At 47.8% G+C, this 14116-nt stretch overlaps 1 protein-coding gene across 1 annotated transcript; it reads left to right on the top strand.

Annotated features, from left to right (window-relative positions):
* Positions 1-1341: 1341 nt before the first annotated feature.
* On the top strand, positions 1342-12705 carry TK1 (thymidine kinase 1). The gene is made up of 7 exons (XM_032973370.2): positions 1342-1586; positions 3157-3188; positions 4737-4850; positions 5195-5288; positions 10267-10356; positions 10606-10725; positions 11445-12705. The coding sequence occupies exons 1-7, from the start codon at positions 1530-1532 to the stop codon at positions 11634-11636; spliced, it is 699 nt and encodes a 232-aa protein (XP_032829261.1). The 5' UTR covers positions 1342-1529; the 3' UTR covers positions 11637-12705.
* The last annotated feature ends 1411 nt before the right edge of the window (positions 12706-14116 follow it).

Here is a 14116-nt window from a genome sequence, read left to right as displayed (position 1 = left end):
ACAATCACATTAATTCCACAATGAAAAGCCCTGGTAGAATCATTAGAATCCAAATGTTTAATAACAATCATTAAAAAAATATACAAAATGTAATAAAAAAACAATGTATTTTTTGTGCATGAAATACTGAATCGTGCACACTATATACTGATTCGTGAGCGGTTAAAAAAATAATTTCCATAAGATCCTAAATTGTTAAATTCAGTCACTCATGGTAAAGGACAATGGCGAAAAGAAGCATGACGCCATTTTCTGGGTACAAAGAACTAACATTTAATGGAGGAATAATTAATCATGGAGAACGCGGTGGATATTGCATGCTTGCCGAATGACGTCTATTTAGTAGGTACCCCATGATTAATTATCCCTCCATGCTCAAAAATGACTGTTTGATATCTTTGTACCCAAAACATAATAATAGCATGTAAATTTAATACTGATATCAAATATATTATTTAATAAACAAAAGTGTGTGATTTAAAATTATGCCGATTGATATGACAGGAATAATAGTACTTAACTTATTAAAATTCTTATTCGAAACTATAAAGCGTTTTTAATATAACGACTACATTAAAATGTTATTTGCACTTCCTCTTCCTGACGAAGTATTATTCTATATAAAGATGTGACGTAGTTTGACTTCCGGTTCTTAAGTTTAACATAATATAATCTATACTAAATATAAAAGGTGACCTTAATAAATTTAAATAATCAAAAAGTTAATAATGAAAATGAATCAATATTAGTGTTCTATTTCAAATTCGCGTTCACGCAGCCCCGCCTTGCTTACCTTTATAACCTCTTGCCACGGCAACTCTCGCCTACTTCAGCATTTTTCTTGCTGTGGTTGTTCCACCTGATGAAGATTGCTTGTGTTGCGATCGAAACGTCGTGATTTGTTTTTAGTTTTATTTCCACCTACGTGACTTTACCGAAAGAACCAACGAGTATAGAACGTGTTGTTTATGTATATTTAAAGTTGCGCATTTTTATGTGACGTCACATTTCTAAACCCCCCTCCCCCCTCGTCACACATCGTCACAAATGTCTGACCCCCCTCTCCCCCTAGGTGTGTGACGTCATTTATGGATGGCCCCATAGGTTATATCAGAATATGTCCCACACACATGGAGGATTACAAAAATCATGACTAGACTCTGACACCTCAGGTGGTACCAATAAGTGATGTTTTGGTCTGGGCCCATGGACTAAAGGCCACGGGGTGACCAATGAGGTCTGAATTGGTCTGTGATGAGGTCGGACTCTGATACGGGGTTCACAGGTATGTGAATGACCCCCAGTGGGGGGGGCGGGGTCTCCGCGTGGGCACGTGACGAGGGGGGGGGGGCACCCCGCCCGCCCGCCCGCCCGCGTCATGCAGCTGCGCGGGAACGGCGCGAGACGCCAGCGGCATTTTGGCGCGAAAACCGCGAGGGGAAACGGAGCGCGCCAGAGGCTCCTGCTGAGAGAAAGGCCTTGAGAGGAGAGACTGTGAGTGAAGTTCCTGTTGTTGTTGTTCGGAAGCCATGGCCGCGACTCCCATCCACGCCGCGTCTCCATTCAAAGTGAAGGGGCAGATCCAGGTGACATACACATCCACACCTCTCACTCACTGCCACTCTCACGCTGACTCTTACGCTGTTACTTACTCACTCTGACTCTATCACGCTCTCATTCTCACGCAGTCACTGACTCTCACTCGTGATTCTCACATTGTCACTGATTCTCACGCTCTCACTGTGACTCTCTAAATCTCACACTGACTCTCAATCTCACGCTCTCACTCAGACTCTCACTCTGTTATTGATTATCACTCTTGATTCTCACGCTCTCATCGACTCACGCTCTTACTGACTCTCACGCTAACTCACGCTCTCAACCCTCACGCTCTGACTCTCATGCGGACTCCCCGTGAGGCTGTGAGCACCGCGAGTGGAGTCGTCTCAATACCAAACCCGTAATTGCCACACACTCATATATTCACTCTCACAGTCAACACAGCTAACATCAGTGGCGAGTCACATCTGAACACATCTATTACCGCCCCATCCCTCCATTCAACCTGGACTGACCAGCGTGAAGTATGATCAAAGACCTCCCGTGACCCATATAGGTCTGGGGAGGCCTTCATCCAGTAGAGGACTGACAGGACCCAAGACATTTGTATTGACTTTACAACGAGAGAAGTGGAGATTTGTCCACCTCGTGTCCCGCATCACACCACTTCTCATCCAGAACACCTTCGTCTCCCTGGTTATGAGTGAACTTAACCACAGGCAATCTATCCACATAGCCTAGGACTTCATGAAGAGAATGATAATCTTTAATTAGACTGGAATAATTCAATGAGCTATGAAGATTTTTTTTTCACATATGTCCAGTAGTGGCGGGTCAGAAAGTAAAAACAAACGCATCGTCACTCCATCATACGTAATAGTAACAGTAGTTCGCCATCATCATCAGCCACAATCTAGCATCAGTCAGATAGTTCTTCACCATCATCAGCCAAAATCCATCATTAGTCATAGTCTCATAAAGTTCACCATCGGCCACAATCCATCATCAATGCATATATTATTAGAGTATGTTTTTTGTTTGCATTTTGACCACAAGTATTGTGGTTAATGCAGACATGATTCTTTGTAAAAGGTTTCAGTTTGATATTTTAACACCTGTTTTGTTGCCAGATAAAAGGGGAAAAACCTATTCTCATCAGTCATAATCTCATATAGTTCATCAGCCACAATCCATCATCAGTCATAGTCTCATAGAGTTCACCATCATCAGTCATAGTCTCATATAGTTCACCATCAGCCACAATCCATCATCAGTCATAGTCTCATGTAGTTCACCATCATCAGCCACAATCCATCATCAGTCATAGCATTCATCATCAGGTGAGTCTTGACGATTCGGCGATGCGATTTGGCCCGCAAAGCGATTGAATCATCCTGCATGACGCCGTCTTCGGCTGAAAAAGCCACCAGGTTAGGAAGTTAGAACCCTGATCAGTAGCACCGAGACTCAACAGCTAATTCAGTTCACATGACGGCCGGTCACTCACTCACGTTACTGGTAACCCATTGTGTCTTATGCTGGCCGATGAACGGGCCTGCATCAGTGTGCTAACACGCAGCATGCTGTGCCCTGCAGGTCATCTTCGGGCCCATGTTCTCTGGCAAAAGGTAACCCCAGCACATTCTCGACACGAACTGCGCTAGCAGATCTTCAACCCCAGTAAGGCCAATACTCATCAACACTGCCCTGGCCTCAGTGCTGTTAGGATTATCTCTTTCACATGGCATTAGGAATACAGGCTAGCTATAGATTTTCATCTGGTGACTTTTAACTCTGAAACTTTAACGCCCATATTGGATTTTATTTCGTACTTTTGTATTTAAGTGGATTACGTTTTAATCGCATTGGGAGGCTGGTTGGTGACGGAGTGGTTGATATATATTCGCGCCTCACAGTAAAATGCTGACTCATACAAACTCCACACAAAAGGTAAGCGGCCTTCTGTGTGGAGTTTGTACGTTCTCCCCCTGTTATGCATGGGTTTCCTCTGGCTTTTCTCTAGTTTTCTCCTGTAGCTAACCACACACACAGAATATCATTGATATTGGCCAGTCATCACAGTGTAGCAGGATCCTCCTGAAAAAAAGATCTTCAGGCTGAGTGTGGCTTTCTGGGAAATAAACTTTAATTGTTTATGCACTGTAATAATATTAAATGTTAATCGGTGCATTTAATATATTATAACGTAGAGTTCCAACAGTAAAACAAACACTCGAATTGAAGATGTTTTTATTTGTTCAACCAAATACTGTTTGCTTTTGTAACTGGACTGGATTTGTTTTTTAATAATCTGCACATGGGGACACAACCCTCATGTGCAACAACCACCACACCAACAACCACAGCCGCCATTCACCACTACGTGGTGGTGTTGATGCGGTGGCCATGGAGCTCGTGCCAGGCTAAGTGCACGTTGTGGTTTGTCAAATGTGGAAGGCGTTGGCTGGTTGAGATGACCATTGGTGATCCCCAGTGTGCCATCTTGTGAGTGTCGCTCTTCAACTCTCCGTTGTTTTTGGAGAGAGATTTCTTTCAACTGCCCAGTCGCGTCCTCCACGAACCTCCTCTACAGAGACCGATCTTGATTCCGCTGGTATTGGTCATCAGCAATTCCGCTGAGCTCCACATCCTTTTACCGCATTAAACCCACCTCTCCTCCAGCCTGTCCCATGCCCGTTTATAGCACCCTCTATCTAGGCAAATAGAAGCTGCTTTAGCATGTGGTGGCTGGGCATGCGTGCTACATGACCCAGCCAACGCATCCTTGCCTGCTGCAGAAGCTCACTGATAGATGTGGCTCGATCCATATCTTTCAAGGATCTCACACAATCCAGTCTGGTTATAAACCCAGGATGGCTTGCAGGCAGGCCAGCCTAAATATTTAAACTGGCGAAGATGTTCCTTCAAAGTGGCGCACATTTTGCAAGTATACAGAAGGAAGGGCATAACTGGCTGAGAAGACCCGGTACAATTTAGTAGGAATGTGTATGACTATCATGTATTAGTGTCAGAAATGCATTCAAAGTCAGAGTGATTTCATGCTCAAATGAGCATTGATGTTGCCGTGGTCTGTGATGCTGAAATGCTGCTATACTGCTTCGATGTTGCTGCTAATGTTGCTGCTGTGGTGCTGCTGCTGTGATGATTTCCCGCAGCACGGAGTTGTTGAGACGTGTGCGCCGTTTCCGTGTCACACGGCACGAGTGCCTCCTGATCAAATACGCACGTGACACGCGCTACTCGGAGAGTGGGCTTGCCACACACGACCAGTACGTACACGCACAACATACACTATAACAGCAGGCTCGCCGCGCACGACCAATACGTACACACACACATTATACACACTCTACACACTCACTACACACATACCAAACCACACATGCTACTTAGAAGTGGTTTATAGAGCCAATAACTCACTGCTCTAGTCTGTGCCCTGTCTCTTTGTGTGTGTTCTCTCTCACTCTGTGTGTCTGCCTCTGTATACCTTTCTTTATTTGTCTGTGTGTGTGTTTGTGTCTGTGTTTCTATATCTGACGTTCTCTGTGTGTCTATGTGTGTCTCTGTGTCTGATTCTGTGTGTATTTGTCTGTCTCATTCTGTGTTTGTGTAGATATGAGATGGCAGCTGTTCCGGCGTCATGTCTGTACGACATTCATTCCCTCGCACTGCCCTGCTCCGTCATTGGCATTGATGAGGGCCAGTTCGTGAGTAACACACACTGCGACTCAGAGACAAAGATCCCCCGTGTAGTCTACGCTGGCTTTTGGGACAAGTTCTGTTAGTTGGAACCTATTAAGGCTGGCATGGCATAAAAGGGGGTGAGTGGCCAGCAGTACACCTGGCCGCCTTTATCTCCCAAGTGACGATGTCTACACACCGCACCAAGTTATCTTATAAGGCTGAATCTGCCTAGGGGAGGCCCAGTACCATTTCAGATATTTGCTGCTGATGTTCGCTGTGAGCAGGAATTGAACTCGGGTTGCTAGGTTAATTGCACAATGCGCTGTCCCATGCGCCACCCCTTCACTCCCGTGGGCCTGTGTGGTACAAAAGACAAAGATGCTTCGTAGCCTTCACAGGTGTTGGGGCAAGTGCTGTTAGTGAGCACCTATGAAGACCGGCACGGCACACGAGGAGGTCGGTGGCCAGCACCTTTGTCTCGCCAGTGGGAATGTTTTTACACACCGCACCAGGTACTCATTTGGGGCTGAGTCGACCTAGGGGATGCCCAGGACTGGTTCAGCTATTCGTCCCCGATGTTGGCTGCGAGTGGGAATTGAATTCAGGTCGCTGTGTTCGCAGCACAGCGCGCTGATGACTGCTGCATTGCTCCCCACTCCCTGTGTGGTACACACATATGCACATACATATACACATATAAAAGACAAAGAACCGCCATATAGCCTGAACAGACTATTGGGGCAAGTGCTGTTGGGGCGCACCTATGAAGGCCGGCACAGCACGCGAAGGGGTGGGTGGCCAACAACATGCCCAACTGCCTTTAATTTTCCAGTGGTGATATTTACACACCACACAAGGTACTCATTTGAGGCTGAGTCGACCTAGGGGAGGCCCATGACCAGTTCAGATAATATCGTCACTGGTTTTGGCCATGAGCAGGAACCGAATTCGGGTTGCCGGCATTCGTAGCGCAGCATGCTAACCCTACACTACTGCTCCTCACATAACAACAACAACCGCCATTCGCTACTAAGTGGCGGTGACATCACCATGACGCTTGTGCCAGGCCATGTGCACCTTGAGGCCACGTGAAGTGTCGAATGCCCGCGGGCAGGAGGTCACGGGGCAGACCCATGTGCCACGGGTCGACTGACTAAGATGACTGAGATCACTGGCTGATACAACACCTGTGCCCCCTACTGTGCCAACCTGTTGTGGTTTAGCCACCCGGCGCTCCGCTCGTTGTTGTGAGCGTCGCTCCTCCGCCCTCCGTTGTTGTTGGAGGGCGAATACCTCCAACTGCCCAGTAGCGTCCTTCACGAGCCTCCTCCACAGAGGCCGATCTTGACACCGCTGGTACCAGTCATCGCCAAGTTCACTCAGCTCCACGTCCTCCTGTACCACAACACTCCGTCTCTTCTCTAGCCCGTGCCGCGCCCGTTTAGCCCCTTCGATCCGGCCGAACAAAAGCTGTTTCGGCATGCGGTGGCTGGACATGCGGGCTACATGACCCAGCCAACGCAGCCTTGCCTGCCGGAGGGTCTCACCAATGGGACCTTGCCCAGATCTTTCAAAGATTTGTGAGCTCCTCACACAATCCAGCCTGGTTAAACCCAGGATGGATCGTAGGCAGGCTTGCCTAAATGTTTCTAACCGGCGAAGATGTTCCATTAGGGGGGTCCACGTTTCACAAGCGTAGAGAAGGGAGGGAATGACTGTGGCCGAGAAGACCTGAAGCTTAGTGCGGAGCGACAGACCAGGTAGCTTCGACACAGCGTTACGCAACCGATGAAAAGATATTGCCGCTCGACTGATTCGGAGTGAGACCTCTGCTGTTAAATTGGAGCCGGTCATAAGCACACTGCCCAGGTATGGGAAACTCTCCACTCTCTCCACAACTGCCCCATCACCGATTGGGAGTTGTGGGGGTGGAGTGTCCGATGGTACAAAATATCCAGGCAGGTGCTTAGTTTTGGTGGGGCTGATGGTAAGGCCTCATCTCTTAGTGGCACGCTCCAGTCTCAGCAAGCAGCGTCTCCAACTCCTCCTCTGAATGAGCAGCTATTACCAAATCATCGGCATACATAACGTGGTTGAGCAATAGGGAGCCATCCAATGACCGCACCCGGGCATCGATCAGCCTCCCATTATATCTGTACCATATGGAGATTCCCCCGGTACAGCTATGGAAGGCTTCACGAACTACGTGGTCGAAATAGATGTTAAATAATATGGGAGCCAGAGGACATCCCTGTCGCACCCCAAGGTGTACAGGGAATGGCTCTGACTCCCGGCCACGTAGTTTTACCCGGGCCCGCTCCCCATCATGAAGGTCCTTAATGATCGTGAGCAGAGGGTCAGGTACTCCAAAAGCATGAAGAACAACCCAGAGACCAGGCCTACTGATGGTATCATAGGCCTTGACCAGGTCAATAAAGCAGAGATGTAGGTCTTGCTGGAATTCCCTACACCTCTGCTGTAGCAGACGGACAGAACATATGGCATCTGTGCAGGACCACCCTTTCCTGAAACCGCATTGGGGCTCCGCAAGCCTCTCCTCAGCGTGCCTGGCAAGGCGATGTTGAATAATCCTTGCCAGGACCTTTCCTGGCACACTGAGGAGTGAGATGCCCCTATAGTTGTTACAGTCTGTGCGGTCCCCCTTAAAGAGGCGGACCACCAGGGCATCCTTCCAATCCTGCGGAACCCGTCCAGTGGTCCAGAGTGTTGTTATGATGTCATATAGGGCAGTATGTGCACAAATGCCACCCTCCCTCAGCATTTCGCTTGGGAGATCATCTCTGCCCACTGCCTTTCCTGGTCTCAGACTCCGGATCGCCTTCAGTACTTCCTCAACAGATGGCACTTCAGCCAGCCACTCACAGGGGGTGACTTCTTCCAATATTTGAGGCACCGCAGCCTCAGCAGGGTCATCCTCACTTTGTGCCACGATGTTTTCCTGGCTGAGGGATTTTCCCTCCCCCAGGACCTCAGAAATGCTCAACAAATCTGCAAACCTGTTCCTGGGGGTCAGAGATTGGATCACTGTTTTTTCCCCTAATAATGGTAATAGGTGTGGCGCTGCAGGTTACTTTTTTGATGGAGTTAAATAGAGATTTGTGATCGCGGGCCACTGAGGCAGACTCCATCTCCTCAGCAACCCGCGACCACCACACATCCTTGCAGCGCCTCACAGCTCTCCGAACCTCCAAGCGAAGGCTGCGGTAAGCCTCCTCATTCTCTGACATGGGATTCTGTAGCCGATGACAGTGGGCCTATCGCTTTTTCTCAACCATCCTGAACACCTCTGTCAGCCAGGGTCTCTGGGGAGGTCTGGACCGTGTACCCAATGCAGCCATTGCAGCTGCATGAGTCAAGTCCTAAACCTCGCCCATTTACCTTCGACATCAGGAGGAGTGGGGGACGATGCCAACCCCTCCTCACATATACACACGTACACATGCAATTACCGTATTTTCCCGCATATAACCCGCGGGGTATGCCACTTTTTACAAACAAACCAAGACCCTGCGGGGTATATGGAGGTGCGGGCTATCCCAAAAATATTTTACACGTGTAACATGTCGTAACACGTTACATTTTTTCATGGTAGGACTATCCACTATGCAACACTTATCTTTGACTAAAGCACTGCTGAATAAACCACTCACACTAAAATTCAACATGTTATCACGTTTTAGTTTATTCGAATTGTTTGTACAATGAAACGACAATGTTTGAAGTGGGCGCACTTTGTTTACCGTAATACTTTCAGTGGCTGTAGGGGGGTGCGAAAGTTTCAGCTGAGGTAATTGATTGCACAATGGGAAGGGCCTTAACAAGCGTCTACCAATTTCGATTTAAAGCTTTCGTGACTGCAGGGATTTATCTTCTGGATTCTTTCGGTGAAGTCACGTAGAATGGAGATAAAAAAAACAGAATTAAATTCTCACGACGTTTCGGCCACAACACAAGTAGCCTTCCTCAGGTGAAGAAACAGGACTGTCCGGAAGACAGCGCTGTCTTCCGGACAGCTACTTGTGTTGTGGCCGAAACGGCATGAGAATTGTATTCTATTCTCATTTTTTAATTATTTTATCTCCATTCTACGTGACTTTACTGAAAGAACCCAGAAGAAGCATCTACCAGACGTGGAATCATAATTGCTGAGTCCCTTAGGCCGCTGCTATTGGCTGAGCACTATACAGTCACGACCATGAGCTTTGTTTCAAACTTCCAATGGCTTTGTTGCCAGGAGGCAATGGCGTCACCGTAGTGCTGCTATTGTCAGCGCACTGCACAATCTACCAGTGCTAAAACTGTACAGGGGTAACTACCGGTCCAGTAGCTGTAATATGATGAGGTCGAATGCTGGTAAGCCTAACAAGTACGCTTACTTACGGTAGTTATCTACCAGTTATGTGTTACTTATTTATTGGATATTTACTTTTGTTACTTATTTACTGTTTTAAGTTCACTCGTTTCCGGTTAGTTTGTTTTCTTTGTGCACGTTATGATTTTAATGTTAACAATTTATAGTGGAATGTATTACAAATGCAAACTTTGTATTAATATGATGGAATTAATCTGCGGTAACGACGTTAAAGATATGAATGCATGCGGGGTATATGGAGGTGCGGGCTATTTGAAATTTGTTTTACACAAAATGCTATTTTTGCGGGGTATATGCGTCTGCGGGTTATATGCGTATGCGGGCTATATGCGGGAAAATACGGTACACACAAGGCTCCATGAGTCTGCCACACTACGGACATTATGGTAACGGGACAGCACGGTAACAAGACACAGGCCGACACAGTTAACGCGCAGCACATACTACTGCCATGCCGTGATGGTGAGTAGTGCACTGCGATCTAGAGGTCGTCGTGTTCGATCTCCCAGCATGGGAGTCGATTGGGCTGCCCTGATCGATTGGCGAGCCCTGGTTTGCACGCCTCACAAGCGAGAGAGAGTGCTGACACGTGGCATGCCATTCCACAGTTCCCAGACTGTGTGCAGTTCTGCGAGGAGATGGCGAACTTGGGCAAGACTGTCATCGTCGCGGCCCTCGATGGAACATTTCAGCGCAAGGTTTGTGCCCCCGCCCCCATGTCTGAAAAATTCTCAAACGTCCAATAGTTCCACTTTTAAATTTTTACTGATTAGCAAACACCGAGCAGCAAACACCGCGATCAACTCGGCCTGTGTAGGCTCCACGGGGTGGTGTGTGTGCGCGGTGCCTTGCTGGCCTTCATAGGTAGTCGCTAACAGCACTTGCACCAATAGTCTGTTAAAGGCTATATGGGGAAACTTTTTTGTCTTTGTGTCTGTGTGAGGCAGGCGTTTGGGAACGTTCTGGCACTGGTGCCGCTTGCAGAGAGTGTGGTGAAGCTCAGCGCTGTTTGCATGCGCTGCTACAAGGAGGCGGCCTACACCAAGCGCCTGGGCTCCGAGACACAGGCAACGCTCTCAGATCATTCACTGTGCTCTTCCCTCACTCCCCTTTACCGTGCAACTGATGTGCTTGTGATTGGGTTTCCTGTGTGCATGTGCGTTGAGAGGGAGTGTGAGTATGGGGAGCAGTAGTGTAATGGTTCATGCACTGCACTACGAACTCGGCAACCCGATCTCAATTATCGCTCGTGACAAACACCATTGCCAATTATCTGTACTGGTTCTGAGCATCCCTGAGGTTAACTCAACATCAAGATGAGTACCTGGTGTGATGGGTATATATTGCCAATAGTGAGATAAAGGCAACTGGTCGTGGTGTTGGCCATCCACCCCCTTCATGTGCCGTGCCAGCTTTCATAGGTGCTCACGAAGAGCACTTTTCTCAGCAGTCGGTTAAAAAGGCTACATGGGGGATCTTTGTGTGAGGTGTGATTGAGAGAGAGTGTTCGTGAGTGTGGCGCAGTGATTAGCACACGGTGCTATGTAAACCGGTGACCCGAGTTCGATTTCTGCTCACAGCCAACGTCGGTAACATACATCTGAACCGGTCCTGGGCTTCCCCTAGGTCGACTCGGCCTCATTTGACTACCTGGTGCAGTGTATACAACATCAGCAGTGGGGAGGTAAAGCTGGCTGGGCGTGGTTACGGCCACGCCACCTCCTCCTGTGCTGCGCCGACCTTAATAGGTGATAACTAACAACACCGGTGGACTCTTTTTGCGCAGGTGGAGGTGATAGGAGGAGCAGACAAGTACATGTCCCTGTGCAGACTCTGCTACTTCCACTCGGAGCACGAGGCGCTCCTGTCAGAGCTCCCGGCTGAGAATGAGACTCCGCTCGGCGCCACCGCGCAGGCGGCACCGTCGTCACGCCTCCCGGCTCGGCAGCTCTTCCCCCTGCAGCCTCACAACTCGTAGCGGTGCCACGCCGGTCTCCAGAGGGGAGCGCCTGCCGTCTTTGTCGCGCAGTACGAACGGCACTCCTCAGAAGGAGGCAGACATTGAGCATTTTATATCTGCCACTCGTACCTGATTTTTTGCTTGAGGCCACGTAATGATCTGGACACATTTGTGCGTCATTAAGAATTCGATAATTGTCATGCGATGCACGAGCGTTTAATGACGTGCCAGTTATTATTGTTTGGGCTCAACTCGCCGGTAAGCCGATAAACAATTCTCTCAACCAAGCATCTTTAGGACGAGATCCAGAAAATCAGTCAGAATCACTTCCTGGATCTTTATTCTGAATTCCTGGCACTTTGTCCTGAAGACTTGATGCAGTTTCAATAAAACGTAATTTCTTATCTAATCGATGTTAAATCTGGCTGTGAGAATAGTTTTTTCTAACTCACCGGTAAATGAGCTGAAACAATAGGTGTGTCTTTAAACGCTTGCACGCTGTGAAACTAATTTGTTTGGCTGTGTCGGGTGGTGAAGGGTTTCACTGCATGGTCTAATCCAAAAGTCAATGATGATTTCTAACATATTCTTAGCTCTTTCGGTAAAGTCACGTTGAAGGGAAACAATAAAGAGAACAATAAAGAGCTTAGAATATGAATTACTGCAGTCACGAAAGCTTTAAATCAAAATTTGATTTCTAACATTGTCTGCAATAAATATCAATTTTTAAGGCTGTATATAATTGTGGAAATGCCAGCACACTACGCCGGCACTTCTTACAACACCAAAGACGTGCACTGGCACTATTCCTATTTCTCTGCTTTGATGTTCGTGCAGATGGGAAAGAGCAGCGAGAGTGACTGGGTGTGTGAGAGTCAAGGTGTGTGCGACGTAAATTTTGTGAGTGCAAGTTTATTAGGTGTGCGAGCCGATGCGTGAGTGTGCGAGTATCGGTGTGGGATGCGGTACATTCGGGTGAAATATTACCACTCGTATATTGACGCCACGTGCTATATTATATTACTAAATATGGACAATGACGAACATTGTCATTTTAAAAAGAATAAAAAAACTACTTTGACCTGTATCTAGAAGCCGTCTCTTTGAATTGCCATTGGCTTGAGTGAGGTTTTTTGGTGTTCCAGTACCACGCCACGTTCGGTGTGTAGCTTCTCACTCGACATCACTGTGGTTTGTCTTCGATTGCCATTCATGATGGAGATGTGCACATCAGCCTGTTGATGTTCTGATTACTCCAGTGTGAGGAGGAATGTCAAAACCAAGAGCTGTGATGTTTGTCTCGAATGAGGAGGTGTTTATTCTGCATGTCCGCGTTGTTCCACTGTTTGCGACCATTCTTCTGGATCTGAGTGAGATCCTCAGATGGTAATAGCAGCATGATCCCAGAATGGGGAACTGGGCTTGAGTTGACGTTGGGGTACATTACTGAGGTCTGGTTTGATGAGTAGGTTATTATTGCAAGAAAGTGTGTAAACTCTACAGTTTGCAAGTCTGCCAATATTTGATGGCAGGATGTTTGCCAGAACAGGGTACCCAGGGTATTGATTGGTGCCTGGTTGAGAGTTATGGTGTGCATCGCGTTATTCAACTGTGCATCTAGGAGTTGTGTGTGCGAGCTCCTGGACCAGGCTGCAGCACAGTTACTCTGCCACTGAGTAGATCAGTGAGAGAGTGGCAGTTCTCAGAACATCACCTGAGGCTCCCCAGGTTGTTTCTGGCAAACTAATATACGTGGACAGCTGCCACTGCGGGTGTCAGAGTGTATCGTTGTTGTGATGTATTTGTGGATTGGGCATTTCGTCGTTGTGTTGTACAATCTGTTCTGGATGACCACAGTCGGATAATGGAGAGTTTTAATTTCCAATTGTGCATCAGGTATCTGCATCTGCCATGGTTTGTGCATATGCATTTAGGGTAGACCATGAGCTTTATGGAAGATCAAACCCAGGGATCTTCTGCGTTGGGTCTTTCACGAGGTGTTTTTGAGTTCTTTTGAACTCCAGCTCTCCAAGCTTCATTGGGGTTGAACTCGCAATGTGTGAAGGTGAAGTCCATGGGTCCAAAAGGGCTTGCGGCGTGACTTCAAGCGATAACGAGGGACGTTATTGAGGTCCTGATGAATGGGAAGGCGACTGTTTTCCTCGATTCGCAGGGCTTCCCAGAGGGTTGCAGCGTTTCGGCAGATGGATGGGGGAGAGATTTGTGACAGCACGGGCAGCCAGGGTATTGGGGGTCGATTGGAGGGTTCCAGTGATACACCGCATTTCTTTGTTCAGTTCGACATCAACAAGTCGAGTGTGACTACTGATTTATACTGGTGCACAGTACTCGGCTACAGAGTACACAAGGGCCATCGTTAATGTCCGTTGCACTGTTGCTGATGCTCCCCAGGTTGTGCTTGCCAGTTTATGGATAGCAATCATCGCCCCCTACAGGCAGACTAATGCCATCTCGCAGAAGCTTGATGCCATAGGCTA

This window comes from Petromyzon marinus, chromosome 51 (assembly GCF_048934315.1).
Source record: "Petromyzon marinus isolate PM22_M1 ecotype Great Lakes invasive population chromosome 51, UKy_Petmar_22M1.pri1.0, whole genome shotgun sequence".
NCBI lineage: Eukaryota > Metazoa > Chordata > Hyperoartia > Petromyzontiformes > Petromyzontidae > Petromyzon > Petromyzon marinus.
This window is presented reverse-complemented; position numbering and strand designations above follow the sequence as displayed.

Bases quoted from the DNA above. Each gene is read 5' to 3' on its own strand.
- TK1 (XM_032973370.2), top strand. From the start codon at position 1,530: ATGGCCGCGACTCCCATCCACGCCGCGTCTCCATTCAAAGTGAAGGGG. The intron at 3,189-4,736 runs GTAACCCCAGCA...GATTTCCCGCAG, and splicing joins CCCATGTTCTCTGGCAAAAG to CACGGAGTTGTTGAGACGTG. The intron at 10,726-11,444 runs GCAACGCTCTCA...CTTTTTGCGCAG, and splicing joins GCCTGGGCTCCGAGACACAG to GTGGAGGTGATAGGAGGAGC.